Source organism: Cajanus cajan, chromosome 5, assembly GCF_000230855.2.
Source record: "Cajanus cajan strain Asha chromosome 5, NIPB_CcT2T_4, whole genome shotgun sequence".
NCBI lineage: Eukaryota > Viridiplantae > Streptophyta > Magnoliopsida > Fabales > Fabaceae > Cajanus > Cajanus cajan.
The window spans coordinates 11,803,440-11,822,790 of record NC_138521.1 but is presented as its reverse complement, the minus strand read 5'-3'; the positions used below and the strand labels follow the sequence as shown (position 1 = coordinate 11,822,790).

The 19,351-nt window shown below is 28.2% G+C and overlaps 1 protein-coding gene across 2 annotated transcripts; it reads left to right on the top strand.

Moving 5' to 3' along the window:
• The first annotated feature begins 12,558 nt into the window (after positions 1-12,558).
• On the top strand, positions 12,559-17,765 carry LOC109813819 (putative alpha,alpha-trehalose-phosphate synthase [UDP-forming] 10). 2 transcript variants are annotated; one of them, XM_083074935.1, is made up of 5 exons: positions 12,572-12,711; positions 13,669-13,762; positions 14,584-16,603; positions 16,726-16,999; positions 17,085-17,765. In XM_083074935.1, the coding sequence occupies exons 3-5, from the start codon at positions 14,616-14,618 to the stop codon at positions 17,406-17,408; spliced, it is 2,586 nt and encodes an 861-aa protein (XP_082931061.1). In that variant the 5' UTR covers positions 12,572-12,711; positions 13,669-13,762; positions 14,584-14,615; the 3' UTR covers positions 17,409-17,765. The 2 variants fall into 2 exon arrangements, with proteins under 2 accessions (XP_020233670.1, XP_082931061.1); XM_020378081.3 differs by lacking the exon at positions 13,669-13,762 and having other exon boundaries at positions 12,559-12,711.
• The last annotated feature ends 1,586 nt before the right edge of the window (positions 17,766-19,351 follow it).

Genomic DNA, 19,351 nt, shown 5'->3' with positions numbered 1-19,351 from the left:
AAGCTTAAAGATCCATGGATGAATATTGGAGCATCAATGGAGTTAGATGAGAAGATTCAACATGTTTCTTCTAACTAGTTTCATCATTTTTTATATCATGAGCCTAAGTTCATCCATGGAGGTTCTTTATTTCATATTTTTGTGTTTTATTGATGTTCTTAAGTGTCTTGTTTAATTTTTGTTGAATAGGACTAATTTTTTATGCTATTTTGATAGATCTATAATTGTCTTTAAAATTTTGGTTCAAAAACTTTTAGATCTTGTAATGTATGAACCAAATCTTATTATATAACCTTAGAATTTATGTTCTAAGAGCTTTCCTCTATATTTTGATGTAAGATGTTTTGTTTGATGTATGAAACAAAATTCTTGAGTTATAGGTATTTTTCTTTTTGAAATCTATGTCAAAATGCATGTCTCAAAAGTCATGTGTAGTCCATATGTCTTATAATTTTCACTATTTCTTGTTTCCTCTAATTTTTTGTTACACTTCATTTAGATTGAATTTGTATTAAATTTGGAAGTAAATTTGAGTCTTTATTGATTTTGTAATCTAATTGTAGAACTATTCATAGGACTATTCTTTTGAATTTTTAGCTTTCAAATTATACCTTAATTTTTGCTTGTATTTTTTGTTGAAATTCTTTGACTTTTGTTACATAAAATTCCATTTGAGTTTAACTTTATTTTAATTGTGCATTTATTATTTTTCTTATAAAAATTTCTCTAGTGTTGTTTTTGATGTGAAATTTCCTAGGGAAGGTAATCAAGACACTTGCTACTAGGTAGCATCTTGGAATGTTGATAAAGGCCTAGGAAGACTTGACACTAAAGAGAGGAGTGAAACACTAGAAGATCTCTTATACTAATGAGTTTGTTCATTGTGTAGGAGAAGACTTGAATACTTGTTTTGCATTTTAAACTTCATTTCATTTTTAGTTTCATTTATTGTAAAGGTATTTCTATTACAAGTGGTTTTGAGAGGTTCTAAGTGGCTACTCAAAACTTCCAATTTGGTTGTAATTTTTTGTCATTTTTGTTAGTATTTGTGAAAGTATGTTGGAAGACTCGTATATGTCCACTCAAACTTTTACCTAGGAATATGTCTAACTTACATCCTTTACTTTCTTTATTATTCCCTTTTATATTCTTTTTAAGTTTTAGAGTGTTTAAGAGGTTCTAAAGACTTCTTAAAACACATTAGCTTGCCTTTTCGCTTAGCCTAGGAAAAATCTTTTCTCCAAATTGCATCATGCCTATGAACACGTCACACACTTCTCAAAATGGTAGTGACTTTATAGTTCACCTTCAAATCTTGAAAAACTTGTGGGTAAACCAAAGGCACTAAAACATTGAAAAAAAAAGGAAATGAAAGACAAAGAAAGACAAAAGAAAGAGATAGAAGCACATCTAGAGCTTGAGATTAAAGAGTTTAAGGAGAAACAATAACTTTTATAAAAAGAAAAACAAAAAAAAAGCATGGTAGTAGTTCACATAATAGTGGCTCTTCCAAGAACCTTAGCTTGAGTCATCATGATAGTATACACATGATTGATTACTACCAAAGTGAGCCTAAGAATCATAGGCCGAAGAAAGAACATGGGAGGGAATCCAAAGTGGATTTTCCTCATTTTCATGGGAAGGATGATGTTGAGGCTTACTTGGATTGGGAGATGAAAGTGGGACAAGTCTTTGCTTGACATCAAGTGAGTGAAGAAAAAAAAGGTTCCACTAGTAACCCTTAGCTTTCAAGGATATGACATGTATTGGTGAACCTCCCTAGAAAGAAAGAGAAGGCTCCAGAATGAGCTTTATGTTAAGTATATTCAAGATATAAGGTATCTTCGCTATGCCAAAGCACATTAATCCAGAGTGTCTAGAATAAACAAAGATTACCTTATTTATACAATGGGCAAATGCATTCTACAAACCCCTAGTCCTTTTGTCACCACACCATTTTCCAGCAATGCTTTGTATCAACCACGCTAGAACTTCATTTATCCATCACCATTTTCTTGTTATTTACATGTAAATATATGCTTTATATATATTGCCCCAATCTTTGTTTCTTCTGTTAAAGAACCTCAAGTGCATGCCTTTTCTTCTGAAGCACACCCTGAAGTGCTTGAAATTTTCACCAAGATAAAAGCTCTTGTGGCAACCTTGGTCACTGTCTTGGATATATGTATCTCTTCATGAAAAACATTGAAGTAATCGAAAATATCAAAGTTTCTAAGCAAGATCTAGTCGGATCTTAGCTTAGACAATGAGGCTTCCCTAATTTAAGATTTTTGTTGGTGTTTAAAGGGGGAGAACTAAAGAAGAACATGGAGAAGAAACAAAGAAGGAAGGAAGAAAACTTTTTTTTTAGAAGAATTTATTTTTTATGCTCCATTTCAAGGGGAGTCTTCCTTTCTTTGAAAAACTCGTTTGTTTAAATATTTGTGAAGTTATACATTGCATGATCTCTAGAGAATATGCTTTCATATATACTATGATATAATATGATAAAACATAACTATATGCTCTATATAAATAGATACATATTGTTTGGAATTGAACATGACTAGATTTTACATGTTTCAATATTCTTTTTAAATAAATGTGTTTGTTATCATGAAAAAGGAAGAGATTGTTAGATAAAATGATGATCTAAGAACTCTTAAAAGTTAAGTTTTAATGTTAACAAAATAAGACATTTTCGAAAAAGAAAATTTAAAATCATATGCTTCAGATGATAGTACTAGTCTTAGGCACAAACTCTTATGAACATTTAGATGCATAATAAGCTCTCACACTACACTTTGTGTATCTATGACAAAAGCTTAAAAATCACATTTTTAATATGTTTGATGTTTCTATCATCTGCTTTCATGAGAATCCTTAACAAGTTGAAGGAATAAAAGTTTCTTTAATACTTACAATGCTTAAAGGAATGATAATTTTATTTTTATCCGAACAAGGACAAGTAGAAATCTCAAAGTGCATGAAAAGACATTCTTGACTAACACATGCAACAAATCCTTCCTTTTAGTACCTTAAATGTGATAAGTAATCTTCTTGATTAGATAAAAATGATCATTTGGTGAAATGCATTTAATGCTTATTGCACCAATAAACACCTAGCTTTACAAGAAAGTAAGAGGAAGTCAGTTGACAAGTGCTACTTAAGAATTTGCAATGGTCATCTTTCATATCACTTATATAAAAGAGCTTAGACCTCACATAAAATAAAGAATCAACTATCAAGATTTATTCATTCTTTTCTCTTCTTTATTTATCTTTATACTCAAAAGTTTTTATCATATCTTGTGTCTAAGACAAAATTTTCTATTATTGTTAGTTATCTTAAAGTGTATGTTTTAGCTTAAAATTTGGAAAAACAGTATTGTTTAAAAAAATACTTGATACTAAAGTCTGAAGGAACTTTGTTGTAGTTTAGAGTTTACTTGAAAAGACAAAAACCTAAATCCTAAATTTTAAAAATGTTGAGTTTTTTTATAAATACTATTCAATCTCTATTCTTGTGTCTTTTTTCTATAATAATTTTTGTACATATAACTAGTAAATTTTTATTATTTACATGATATATTTTTATTTTTAATTTATATATTAAAATATAAAATTTTGCACTTTTGATTTTTTTTGTACTATAGATATTCTTTATCATTAAAAATTAATTACATTCGAGAAATATAATGGTCCACTAAAAAGTAGAGATAAAAAACAGTTACTTATCTCAATATCTCTTTTATAATAGGTATAAATAATTATATTTATATTTATGTAATATAATTATTAAAAGTTTAAAGGAACTGATCATCAACTACCTCCAATGGAACATAAATTTTTTTTAATTAATTTATAATATAAAAATAACAATACTTAAAAATTAAACTACATTTTTATTTAATAAAAATTAATCTTTATTTCATACTATTATATCTTATATCTTGGTAACAAAAATCTAAATCGACTCGAAAGGTTCGATCGTGCGTGTTTAATAACACGTTCGTTTAAAACGTAAAAATTATAACCGATAACTTCTTCTATATAAACGTGATAAATTACGTAAAAAAATGTAAAAAATTTGAACTAAACACACCGTTTAACTGCTACGGCTACGTTCCACGCCACGATGGTCATACCGTTGGCGTGATGGATAACTGAACTTACTATTTCATAAGTTTAAAAATTAATAAAATTTATCTTTACTGATACGTATTTTTGATATATTTATTCTTACATTTATACATACTATTTTACAAGTTCAAAAATAATAATTTTTTTTTACTTTCACAAATTTATTTTTCAAATATCTTACACCCTTTAAATAATTATTTAAAGTATTCATATTTTCTAATTACAAATTAATAACACATATTTAATATCTAATATTTTTATTATTTATTTTTATACATAAAATATACATAAATACAAAATATCCTTTTTATTCTAATACTATCAATAATCTACTGGTACTATCAATAATCTATTAATAAAGGAAATTATTTTATTTGTGATACACTTTTTTTTAGACAATTTTATCAAATTTTTAAAAATTATCTTTATAGTTACAATTATTTAAAAACTGCTAAAACTCTAATTTTTAACCACTCTCTTTTATTTGATTCATATTTCTATAAAATACAAATATCTTTATAAAATATACATAAACATAAAGTGCTTTTGTAATAAAATTAATTTAAATGATAACTTTAGAATAAAATAGTACAGTATTTATTTATTTATTTATATTTTTTTTTATTAAAGAGGTAGGAGACGCGGAAAATGGTTGGAAATGCATCCGATTGGTGGTCGGTGATTCCTTCAGCAACGACTTCCACCTCAATTGAAAGGCTCCGTGTTCCATTTAACTACGATAATGCCACTCCTACAATAAAAGGGTAGCAAATATTAATTAGTATTTATGACATAAATTATAGAATTAAAATTGGTTTTTATTAAAAATGTTATTACTATATTTTCATTATGAGTTTTAATGTACTTTTCAATGAATATAAGGACTAAAATAAGATTTTTTGAAATTACAAGGACTAAAAATAATAATTTTAAATTTGAAGACTAAAAATAGATTTACCCTAAATTTGAGGGACTAAAAACATATTTAAACCTAAAATTTTATTTACTAATATTTTAATCTATAGCATAAGAAACTGAATAATATATTTTTATTATTAATAATAATAAAATTTAAATTTAAAACATTTTACATACTATTTTAATTATAGCTCTAATAGTCCAAATGGATAATAAAATTTATAACAAATATAACTATATTTCGCTATCTATGTTCGTAACTCTATTTATTAATACAATCGTCATTTGGTAAGAAAACAATAATAAACATTATATAAAAAATAAAAAAATCATATAAAATTAAATTTGAGTTTAATTTTTATTGTAATATTTAATATAATAAATATTATTTTTTTGCAGTATGTTAGCTGATATTTTATGTTAGTTTTTATTCATCAAAATTATAATAATAACATTAAACTTTGGTTCTAAGACTTTATTTGAATCTAAAACTTTGTATGTAATATTCAAATCTTTCACTATTAGATTAATTATGATAGTTTATTTTATTTTATTGTTTAAGAAAATCTTATATGTGATATTAAATTATTAATCAACCTTTTTTGTTTTAAAATGAATTAACCAATAAGTAGGTAGCTTGCTAAAGTGAAAATTATGTTGCATATTAACCTTGTGTCTTTATTTCTTTTTTCTTCTTGTATGGTCCCCTACAATGCCTGCATGTTAGTAGCATGGTAATCCATCAACTTCTTATCATTATTGTTCAATTATGAAAATGCTTTTTGCAGCCCAGGAGTGGGTAACATGGCTCGAAAATAGGTACATGATTTAAGATTGGCAACAGTGCCACATACTTTATCCATAGCACATATATTGATTTTTTAGGATAAATCTGATTTTGTAGTTGCATCCAAATGTGATACCCATCTTTTTATGGTGGCAAAAAACAAAAATAAAAATCACATTTTATGATTCTTTTAATTAATATTTATCATTTACTAAACATAATTATAATTAAATTAAATTAAATTATTATGGATAACAATTTTTTTAAGTGTTTAATAATTTGTATACTACTTATAAAGTTGGACACAATTAATAAATAAACGATTTTTTTTCCTTAAGGATCCAAAGTATATTGATATAAAGTTAATTTTTAATATGTATTTAATTTTTTATTAAAAATAAAACTTAGTTTGAAAACTTTTACGCAAGAAATTAGTTTGAAATTTTTTACAAGAAATTAGTCTTCTTTCTTTGTACATGGTTGATATATAACCCAAAATTAAGATAACTGATATGCTGCTGCCAATGCAAATTAATGGTGTATACATATAAGTTAAAAAAAGTGTTTTACTCGATAAAAATTTAAATATTATTATAAAAGATAAATATTTATTTTATATAATTAATATTTATAAAAATATTAATGTATAAATTGATTATAATTAAAATTTATAATAAATAAATATTTTTTAATACTTAAATTATATTTTGAATTAAATAGTTCAGATATAAATCTATTTTTAGTTATTAATAATGTTTTAAAAATTATTTAAAAAATTAATTTGTAGACTAAAAGAAAGATACTCTGCCTTTATTATTTTAAAAACAAAATTATTTAAAAGTTTGCCTCTCATTTAAAAAAAATAATAAAATGAGATAATTATTTAAAAAATATCAATAATTTATAATTTATAAACAAATAATTTAAAAATAAAAATAAAATTTAATTATATACCTGATAAAGAACTATCATCTTCATTATATTTATAAAATAAAAAAAATTCTTATAAAAACAATGACACATAAAATAATAATATAAAACAATATTTTAATTAGAGATAACATACACGTGGACGCACGAGCACACACAAACCCTTATTAGGAATAGAGACACTAAAAAAAAAGAAAAAAGTATATTTTCTACTTGGAAACTTATATTAAATTATAAAAAAAAATGGTTTTATAAGTATTATAATTTATGAAAGAATAATTTCAAGGTGAAATTGAAACTAAATTTTATACACAAAAAAATCTATTATTATATTTATAGATAAATATAAATAAATTAAAAGAAATAAATAAAATAAAAAAGTATTTTTTTGATAATTAGCAGAATTTATGCGTAAAATAAGTATAAAATGAAAATCACTAAAAAATATGTAACTGAAAAAAATAAGGAGTATAAAATTCCACCTCAAATTATATAATTCAAATTCTAATATAGAAATAGATATATAACAACACGTTTAGACTTTGAACACCAGTGCTTTCTTAAACTCCGACATAATCCCTTCCTTTGTTTCCTTTTTAACAAGATTTTCAAAACAGTCTATAAAAGGTTGTATATGTTAACGTTCTTAAGGTTAAAAGGTAAAAATATAATTTTATTTATTTTAATTATTCATAAAATATAAAATATTTTTAAAAGTTTAATATTTTATTTTATTTTATATATTAATCATTTCAGTATTTAACTTCTTTGTACATTCTCAAGAATTCGATAGTATTTAAAATTTTTGAACTAAAATTTAATAATTCAATTTTATTTAATATTTTAACTAAAAAATGAAAATAAGCAGGTATCATAAAAAGGTAACTTCCCTTTTTATAGAAATATAACTTATATACAAAAATGTAAGATACCTAATCTATTGAGTTTGGGTATTTTATATTTCTCCGAATCAACAATGTAAGATCATCCTGTAGAAAGTACTAGACAACAAGAAATAATTTTATAATGTTGTGATAATTGTAGAGAGAATTGCGGAGAGTCGAAAGAATTAGTGGATAGTGTGAAATCATCAAACGGCGTGCTGTGTTTATCCAAACAATTATTAATAATAATATAATATATACTACTTTTGTTTTCTATGAATAAAAAATACTCACTTTTTTTCTTGATAATTATTATGTTTGGATAAAAACAAGTTTTATTTGTATTTTCATATAAGAAGTTTCAAATCAAGAATTAAGAATACACATGAATACACTCTCTAATTAATTTTTTTTTTTTTAAATACACATCTTCTGCTTCTGGATGTAAAAAAATTAAGAAACCTCATATCTAGTTCAATATCTCATTACTGTAGAAATTTAATGAACTTTAACTACTAAGATGTGTAACAATATACTTAGTTTGTAGTTAATGTATGTAAGACATTGACAGACTATTTTATAAGCATATTTTAAAATAATTATAATTACAACTTAATAATATATATTTTAATTAAAAATACAAATGAGTGTAAGTGGGTATATCTTAATATATTTATATATATATATATATAATTAAATCTAAAACATAAAAAAATAAAAAATATTTAATAAACTAGAATATTTAAAAAAAAATTATTTTGTAACAATTTAAAAACAATAAATGTAATAAGCTCATAAATTAAATTTTATATCAAAATGTCAACTGGGAAATGGGTGCATTTGAAAAATTTAAGAAACATTTTGAAAGTAATATATTTACACTACAATGACTAAAACCTAATTCATGAATTAATTCAACCCCATATTAAATGATTTATACATGCATGACCAAATTATTAAAACTTACTTTGACCAGTTAGTCTGAAATTAAATTCCATAAGGGGTAGCTTATCCGCATATGGGGGAAGGGGAAGAGGCGTGGTGTGGAGTAAGTACGTGGAGCTGAGTCAGCTATGCACGCTCCACAACTCACCGTTTCGCTCTTTTCATGTGTTCCTCGTTGTGAGAGCTTTGCATTTGCAACAGATCCAAACGCGTACTACTGCACCTTATCCTCTTCTTTTCTTTTCACCTTTAGCTGGCACTTACTTGTTACCAGCTCATCTTTTCTCCCTCCAATATTTTTTCCATTTAACCATTCTATTCATCTCACTGCCCCTGCCTCCAACCCTTTGTTATTTTCGTTTACCACTAATACCCTTTGCCATCTCTACCTTCGTCAATGTCAACTTTCTTCATTTATTATTTCAATGAAATATATTTCACTTTTATTTATATTTTTAAGGGCAATGCCAGAGTTATTTGTCAAAAACTTGTTAACAAAACTTAATATGTAACGGTGGAAATAATACTTCAACACACATAAGTTTATATCACTAAATTAAATTAGTCATTAATTATTAATTATTTATAAAAAAAAATATTTAAGATGTATTTTTTTTCTTCTTATAATACCAACAAATCATTTGTCTAAATAGGTCAATTTAAATTCTTTACCTAAAATCTTATATAAGAATGACAATAAGACAAATTAAATGTAAGAAATCTTTTACAATCAGTTTTATTTAGTTTAGGTATCTATTTAATATATATATTTATTTATTTTAAGATCAAGTTTAAATAAATTTACTTTACTTAATAATTTATATTTTACACCAAACTTTAATGATGTAATAGTTAAATTAAAGGTTTGTAATACAGTCAAATATATTTTTTTAAAATTTTGAAAATCAAATGATATTTCATTATATAAATTCAAATAAACTTATAATTTATTTTTATGATTATTTATTAATTTAAATTAATAAAATAAAGTATAAAATAATTTTAAATTTTTTTAAATTGTAGACTTAATTTATATATTAAGAACTTATAATTTAGTAATTGAATCACTAAAATTCAATATAAAATACACCCACGCACACACACACACACATATATATATATATATATATATATATATATATATATATATATTAAAAGTCTTTAATGGATAGATGAAGTCTAAAAACTTTTGCAAAGTTTGAAATCCATATGAAACATTGTTATATAAATTCAAATTGTAACATATAAAATGGTTTTACAAATATTTATGAATTTGAATTAATGAAATGAATGATCAAAATTTTTTAAAATTTGTAGACTTGATCTAGATTTTTTAATTTTACAGTTTAATCGTTAAAATTTAATATAGAGCATGAGTTGTTGAATGAAGTAAAAACTTGTATACATACATGCTTAGAAATGTTCTTGAAAGCTTTTCTACAAGAAGATATTTTTTATTTTATATGAGAAGCTTTCAAAAATGTTTCTCTCAGAGTAAGTGAATTCTTCGCATATTTCAATGATCGAACCATTATATATGAGGGTTATGCTTATTTCAAGAGTAAGTTTTGATACTTACTTTATTCAATAGTTTTATATTTTATATTAAATTTCAATGATTGAACTATTAAATTAAAAAATATTTTATTATATTAATATTTTATAACATTTAAAAATTATTTAATATTTTATTATATTAATTAAAATTAATGTATGAATGTTTGTATGAATACTTACCTTATTTGTGAATTGTGGATAATTGTTAAAATATAAGATTTTAATAAAAGGTAGGAAATAAGATAAAATTAAAAAATAAATATTTTTTGTATTAAAAATTATTGCTGTAACGTATATTTATAAATATACTAAACATAGTAATTATAAAATATATATTTACACTAAAAATAAATTAAGTTAATTTATTTTATATAATTAAAAACTTTTTAGTAATTTTAAAGAGCGAGTACATGCAGTACGGATTTTCTTACTTCTTGCCTCATTCCATTAATAAACAAGTACATATTTAATTATTTATTTATAATTATAATATATTTTACATGTAAATATTTACGAGTACAAGTTTTTTTTTTCTTTCCATCCTTAATCTGATGTTAGAGTTTTTGATATCATTTAATTACATACTATCATATATAATAATTGAAAAATATGAATACATTCTTATTGTTGATTCTGTATTTTTTAATAGGCTTGATTGTAATTTTTTTTGTCTCCAAAATTTTAATATCACATGAATTTCACCGTTCAATCCTTTTCACAAAATTTTTCCTTAATTAAAAAAATATCACGAATTTTTCTCCCAAGTAGAAAATCGAGGCAATTTAAAAAACATTGTGACAAAATTATCTTAATTGTAACGGTTAAAAGGAAAAATAATTATACATTATCTTGATCTTGTTTATTTTTTTTTTTACGTGGGGTAAAGTTTGTGATATTTATAAATTTGGGAATATTTTATTTAAAATCCAGAACAAAATTCGTAAGATTAGTGTAATTAAAAGTTTTTAATAGTTTTTTACCTGGGAGTTAAAAGTCATACACTAGTTAGTATCTCCAACTAACAGTGAGTATAATCTTTCTAAATTCACAATATGTAAAAAGATAGTCATAAAATTACTAAAAGAGATATATCATGCTTAAATTAATAATTACTGAGAGAAAAGATTATTTAGAATCTAAGTTTGAGTGATGGTGTTGTGACAGATGCATGACTTGCATTCATGTACGAACCAATCGTGCCTCTTACTATGGGTGATAATTTCCTTCTAAAATTAACACAAGTACTTGAACCTTATTATCCTCAACAGCAACAAAATTGACCATACAATATCCATATTCAGTTGCACAGTTAAATCAACGTGCATTTTTCATGCAGCCAGCTAGGGCCACATAAAGCTAGGGTTCCTTTCCCCTCCCACATGAAACGAATTTTTTAAAAGAAAAAAAAATTAAGGTACATGGATAATAGTTTAAGGATTAGTTGCTATGATTTCGATTTGAGAGAAAAGATTGTTTATCTAAAATAGAAAGGGCAACACCTGTTTCTGCGGTAACCTATCTCTGAAGGGTTGTTAAAAGTGTGGAACAATATAAGACCTTTTGTGTGAAGAATCGGAATTACGAAGGGTCATTCATTCATTCATGATGTGTGGGAAATAAATAACTTGCCAAACTCAAACACACACATAATATTTTTTTTAAGCTTTCTCCAGATAAAATGGACCCGGTTGACAAAGGATAAGGTATTTAAAAATGTGTTAATTAATTAATTAATTTTTATAAAAGGGTTTAGCCAAGAAGGACCACAACTTAGCTAGGTGTATGAATTTGACTATAATTATTAATGAGATAATTATTCAAAGAGGGAAGCACCTTCTATATAGTAAAGAATATATTGAATGGAGGAAGGTGTGAACTGTGAAATGTTAAATGATAGTACATTATATTAAATTGTCTTTTATCAATGGTTAGGGAGTAGGTGTTTCGTTTGGGTAAAATGAACTGTAATGTACTTGAAAACTTAGAATAAGATATTCAACCACACTTAATGATAAGGATGTGGATAAAGGATTCCCACGCTTGACCCAAATAATTAATATTGAAAAAATAAATACACACATGGGTGTATAAAAAGGATAAATTAAAATACTCACAAAAGGCAAGGATTAGTGATTTACAATGTGAAAAGGGTATAATGGTAAGAAAAGAAAAAAAAGAAAAGTAAACCATGGTTAAAAAAGCGAACCGCGGTGAAGGTTGTTGTTAATGGACACATGAGTCTCTATCCATATATTTCTATCCAATTTGTCAAGCAGACACAAAATAATTAAATAATAATAATAATAATAATTATTATTTTTTATTTTAAAAAAGAAAAAAAAATCTATCCATTCAGTGTCTGGTTCTACAGTGGTAACTCGGAGATATAAATAAAAAGAGAAAAAAGAAAAATCTCGCAGTTGCCGTTCGCGTTTGTTCTTCGTTCTGCGAAACCGAAACGAAACTTCTCTCTCTCTCTCTCTAACGCAGTATCGACTTTCTCTCTCATCACTTGGCCGGAATCTCGCCGTCTCCGACGCCGGAAAGGTGAGACTCCGAGCTCGCGACTCGCGAGTGAGGTTACTCTGTTTGTGTGTTTGGATTTTTGGGATTTTGTGATCCGTGTTTTGAATTGAATTGGTGGTTACTTGCTTTGTGACGTGGTGGCAGTTACGGGTTTCTTCTTTTTCGTTGTTTTCTCGGGAACCGGGCGAGCCCGATCGTTCGCGTTTTGAATGCTAGTTTGCGTTTTTGTTCGGTTTGCGAATCGGTGGATGTGAGTTTGGTGTTTTGGTAGGGAATTGTTAAGCGGTAGCGTCGTTGACGTGAAGTTTGATAATGTGATGATGGCTGGAATTTGATTTTGAGTTTCAAACTTCTGTTATCGTTTTTTTTTTTTTTTTTTAACCATGGTGTTGGGATTTAAGAGTTGCGAATCCCAATCGTTTTTTTTGGGCTGGTTTGATGGAAATTATTCTATCTCTCTCTCTCCAAAAACTATTCTCTTATTTGATATATATATTTAAATATATTCATTATTTTTCTGTAATTGATAATTCAAAACCTGGTGGTTTTTCTGTAAATAGATTTTGTTTGGTACTTTTGCTGGATGAGGTTTCTAAGCACTTTTTCCATGAGTAAAGCAGTGGGATATAGTCCACCAATGTATTTTGATTGAAGTTTTCAGACCATTTTGTATTATTTGAATGTGGTGATTATCATATTTAATCACAGAGTTTATTTTTTCACTGTTTCACAAATATTGTAAACTTGGAGAATGGTACGTGAAGTTGGATTCCTACAGGGTTTCAACATGCCAAGATTTATACTAGCTTTGCAGTTTGAACTGTGGAATCAATGACATAAAAATTAGTGAATGTGTATAGCATAGTCAGTAATTTGTGAGGAATAGGATCTGTTTGTATTTGAGTGTGCCTAAGCCTATAGATAAGACAAATGACATTATCATTTTTAAAGGGAATCCATCTGCTCTTTCTTATGCAGTGGTTCTTGATTTGGGAGTTGGGATGTACAGTTAAATTGGAAGAGATTTTCACGAACAAAATTGGATTTTCCTGATATACCTGGGAGCACCGTGGTAATTTGATGTTAGCACTTTTGAGATGTAAACTGAGTTATCGATGTCTTCTGTTTATGAAAACCAGAATTTGTTTTCTTGTGTGGCGTCAATATTAAAGATGCAATATTTGCCCTCTCCACGTCCATGTGGTACTGTGTTTGTCTCGAACCAAAATGAGAGAATGATATAGTGGGCATGTGTCTTCTGGAAATAATTATATCATTGTGTATGTCATAATCGGTTCACTTTACTTTTCAGTTTTGGCCTTATTGTCATCGATTCACAAGTATGGATAATTATTTGCTCATTTGTTTTTCTCTACTATTTTTGGAAAGCCTGAGGAGAAATAAATGCTATCAAGAGTTTGCTGATTTTATGTACAACATATGTGTCAGTGTCTTGACTCTTGATGGAAATGATGATCATCCCAGTGAACATTAGCCCAACTTTTTTTTTTCAGACAAATCCTTGTGTCACAGAGTTAGCACTATTAGCTGACTTATGTTTAACTCGTCATGCACTTTCCATCTTTCATCACATCCTGGTGCTTATTGTTTGGCAGTCTATTTGAACCACCTTGATGATTAAGACTTGGATTAATAGCTATTCATGAAGTAATTTGTTGAAGCAACTACAGTAGAACCAAGCTAGTAAATGTTCCCGAAATGAATTATATATCAGATATCTAGTGTTTATTGTGTGAAATGTTGTCTTTGTCTTTGTCCTTTGACCTTTTTTCTTTTATTTGTAGGTCCATGATAGGTTATTTGTTGGACACTTGTTATAAATGTTGTTTGATATTCATATTTATTATTCTGTTTTTTGGTATGAATTTATAGAAAGGATTGAAGAAAGGTCCCCTTATCCAATCATGGCTTCAAGATCATATGCTAATCTCTTAGACTTAGCTAGTGGAGACTTGCTTGATATTCCTCACACTCCAAGAGCTCTTCCAAGGGTTATGACCGTTCCTGGAATTATTTCTGATCTTGATGGTTACAGTTGTAATGATGGGGATTCAGATGTTAGCTCTTCTGGATGTAGGGAGCGGAAAATCATTGTGGCAAACATGTTGCCATTGCAGGCTAAAAGAGATATAGAAACTGCTAAATGGTGCTTCAGTTGGGATGAGGATGCAATTTTATTACAATTAAAAGATGGTTTTCCTTCTGATACTGAGGTAATCTATGTGGGTTCCCTCAAGGTTGAAATAGATGCTTGTGAGCAGGAAGCAATTGCTCAGAGATTGCTGGATGAATTTAATTGTGTACCTACCTTTCTACCCCATGATCTTCAGAAAAAGTTCTATCTTGGCTTCTGTAAGCAGCAACTCTGGCCACTCTTTCATTATATGCTACCCATATGCCCAGATCATGGTGATCGCTTTGACCGTATACTTTGGCAGGCTTATGTTTCTGCAAACAAAATATTTGCAGACAAGGTCATGGAAGTAATTAACCCTGATGATGATTTTGTTTGGGTTCATGACTATCACTTAATGGTTTTGCCTACTTTCTTGAGGAAGCGATATAATCGGGTTAAACTTGGGTTCTTTCTGCATAGTCCTTTCCCTTCATCAGAAATCTACCGAACTTTGCCTGTAAGGGATGAAATTTTGAGGGGATTGTTGAACTCTGATTTAATTGGGTTTCATACATTTGATTATGCTCGCCACTTCCTTTCTTGCTGCAGTAGAATGCTAGGTCTGGACTACGAATCTAAGCGAGGACATATAGGGCTTGATTACTTTGGCCGCACTATATTTATTAAAATTTTGCCTGTAGGCATTCACATGGGTAGGCTTGAATCAGTATTAAATCTTTCTTCTACATCTGCTAAACTAAAAGAGGTTCAGGAAGAGTTTAAGGGTAAGAAAGTAATTCTTGGTGTTGATGACATGGATATTTTTAAGGGCATTAGTCTGAAACTTCTAGCTGTCGAGCATCTGCTGCAGCAAAATCCAGATTTGCAGGGAAAAGTTGTCCTAGTTCAAATTGTAAATCCTGCTAGGGGCTCAGGGAAGGATGTTCAGGAAGCAAAGAATGAAACATATTTAATTGCCCGGAGGATCAATGATACATATAGCTCAAATAATTACCAGCCAGTCATTCTCATTGATCGCCCTGTTCCTCGCTTTGAGAAGAGTGCCTATTATGCTGTAGCTGAGTGTTGCATTGTCAATGCTGTAAGGGATGGTATGAACTTAGTTCCATACAAATATATCGTCTGCAGGCAGGGAACCGCACAACTAGATGAAGCATTGGGTAGAAAAAGTGATTCTCCTCGTACAAGCATGCTTGTTGTGTCTGAGTTCATTGGTTGTTCCCCTTCTCTTAGTGGGGCAATTAGGGTCAATCCCTGGGACATAGATGCCGTAGCTGATGCTATGTATGCAGCCCTTACTATGAGTGATTCAGAGAAGCAGTTACGTCATGAGAAACACTATCGGTATGTCAGTTCTCATGATGTGGCATATTGGGCTCGCAGCTTTATGCAGGATTTGGAGAGAGCCTGCAAAGATCATTACACCAAAAGATGCTGGGGATTTGGTTTGGGCTTGGGGTTCAGAGTTGTTTCTCTTTCTCACGGTTTTAGGAAGTTGTCAATTGACCATATTGTTTCAGCATACAAGAGAACCAACCGAAGGGCCATCTTTCTTGATTATGATGGCACTGTTGTACCACAATCTTCCATAAGTAAAATCCCCAGCCCTGAAGTCATCTCTGTCTTGAATGCTCTGTGTAATGATCCCAAGAATATTGTGTTCATTGTTAGTGGGAGGGGAAGAGATTCACTGAGTGATTGGTTTACTTCATGCCAAATGCTGGGACTTGCAGCAGAACATGGTTACTTTTTAAGGTAAGTCATTTTAATGTTATGAAGATTGGAAAACTTCGTATCTCCCTCTTTGCCCACCCCCATTTTTTTCCACCCAAAAAATATATAACAAGGGGTTTTCTTTGATCTTTTTATGGTTTCAGGTGGAATAGAGATTCAGAATGGGAAGCCAGTCACTTGTCTGCGGACCTTGATTGGAAGAAGATAGTGGAACCTGTCATGCAGTTGTATACAGAAGCAACCGATGGTTCTAATATTGAAATTAAGGAGAGTGCTTTGGTGTGGCACCATCAAGATGCAGACCCTGATTTTGGTTCATGCCAAGCCAAAGAATTGTTGGATCACTTGGAAAGTGTGCTTGCTAATGAACCCGCAGCCGTTACGAGAGGCCAACATATTGTTGAAGTTAAGCCACAGGTATTTTTCGAATTCCTTCCCCTCATCTTCCTCGATTTGAAACTCAGGCTGGAATGGAATCAAATCATTGATTTGCTCTATGCAGGGAATAAGAAAAGGTTTGGTAGCTGAACAGGTTCTTTCAACCATGGTTAATGGCGGTAATCCGCCAGATTTTGTTCTGTGCATTGGAGATGATAGGTCTGATGAGGACATGTTTGAGAGCATTTTGAGAACAGTTTCGAGCCCATCATTACCATCAGCTCCAGAGATCTTTGCCTGCACTGTAGGTAGGAAGCCTAGCAAGGCCAAGTATTTTCTTGATGATGCTGCTGATGTTGTGAAGTTGCTTCAGGGCATTGCTGCTTCATCCAATCCAAAACCCAGGCATCTTGCTCATTTTCAGGTCTCTTTTGAGAGCACAGTTTGAGTTAGATAAGTTGAGGATTCTTCTACTGTGAATCAATGAAATTTTTGGTTATTAATCTTAACCTGACAAATGGTGCGACCTTGCTGTTGCGGATCTAATTCTTTTTGGGCAACTGAACCGGTGGTTTACGTCTGGAAGGTTTTTGTTAAATACTGCGGTTCATGAATGCCTCACGATTCTTCTCTTGTACATGGTAACATCAATTGTTATATTTGCTGGTGCCACCAAGAGCTTTTAGTTGTGCTAAGAATTGTTAGAACTTATCGCTGTTTGCACTGAACAATGTGGCACCGAAACCTGTATAGTTACAATACTTTGTTGCAACACATAATGCATTTCGGGTTTGGGATCTCTTTACTTGGTGGGTAATCTATCGGCCGAAACGCAGAATATGAAAGCAACACATTTTCTAATATACCTATTTTAATATATTTTTATTATTGTTTAAAATTTATTAAAAATCTTAAAATTACAAGTTAATTAAAATTAGAATGTGGTTAATAAAATTTTATAATTTTTAATTTTAATAATTAATATTAAAAATATATTTAAAAGAATGTGTTAAAAAAAGGGTGTTAGTAAGAGTGTGCATGAATCAGTCTTTCTAAAAATTTAATCTGATTCGATTCGCTTTTAAATGGACCAATTTAAAGGATTTTGATCTGATTCTATTTATTGATTTGATTTTGAATTGAACCTGATTAATGTTTTAGTTTTGAATTAAGATCTAAATTTATGGATTAATCCATTTTTAAAATAGATAGGATTAAATCTGATTTTAAATCAGTTTTTAAGCCAATTTTTTAAACCAATTTTTTAAACCAGATATTTTTTAACTAATTTTTTGAATCAGTTTTTTTTTAACCAGTTTCTGTGAAGCAGTTTTTTTAACTCAGTTTTTGAAACTAATTTTTTAAAATCATATTTTTTACCAATTTTTTTGACCCAGTTTTGAAACCTGTTTTTTCAAATCAGATTTTCTTATCAGTTTTTTTAAACAAACTTTTCAACCAATTTTTTTAAAATCAGATTTTTTAAATGGTTAAAACCCTATTTTGGTCTCTTATAATCTTTTTTTGTTTCAATTTAGTTGCTAATTAATTTTTGATCTCAATTTGGTCCCATATTAATTAATTAGTTTTAATTTAGTCCTAAATTAATTAATTGGTTTCAATGTGGGACTTTCCGTCCAAATTGCTTTAACGGTGTTAACTTTTGGCCACGTGGAAGCCACGTAGATGTATACGTGACATCCACGTGGACGAGAATTTTCTTGAAAACACCTGGACCCAGAATGGCTCGTTCTGAAACCAAAACGGGCCATTTTTTGTGCACTTTTGGTGTGTTAATTTTGCATCCGGAATGGCCCATTCCAAGTGCAAAATTAACACACCCAAAATGCACCAGAACGGCCCGTTCCAGTTTCAGAACGGGTCGTTCCGGTTTTATTTTATTTTTTTATATATAAAATATTAATAATTTTATAAAATATATATTATTAATTATATTTAATTATGTTATTATATCCAATAAAATAAATATATTAATATTTTTTTTATATTTTATTTTATTATGTTTATCTTATTAATTTTTATCATTTTATTCCTTTAATCTTAAATAAGTTGCAAAAAATTATAAAGTGATATTCCTTTTATCTTATTAATTATTATATTTTTTAATAAAATTAATTAAGAATATTAGTTTAATTGCATTTTTTATCCCTCAAGTATTACAATTGTGCAGTTTTGTGATCTCCAAGATTTTAATTGCATAATTTTAGTCCTTAAAGAATTGCAATTGCGCGATTTTGGTCCTTCAATTTTTAATTGAACAATTTTAGTCCCTCAAATATCATAATAGTATAATTTTTGTTTCTCCCATTAAAAATTAATAATTTTAATATATATATATATATATATAATGTTTTAAAATTAAATAATTAT

Coding starts and splice junctions, on each gene's coding strand:
- LOC109813819 (XM_020378081.3), top strand. CDS start 14,616: ATGGCTTCAAGATCATATGCTAATCTCTTAGACTTAGCTAGTGGAGAC. Junction 16,604..16,725: donor GAACATGGTTACTTTTTAAG/GTAAGTCATTTT, acceptor TTATGGTTTCAG/GTGGAATAGAGATTCAGAAT. Junction 17,000..17,084: donor TTGTTGAAGTTAAGCCACAG/GTATTTTTCGAA, acceptor TGCTCTATGCAG/GGAATAAGAAAAGGTTTGGT.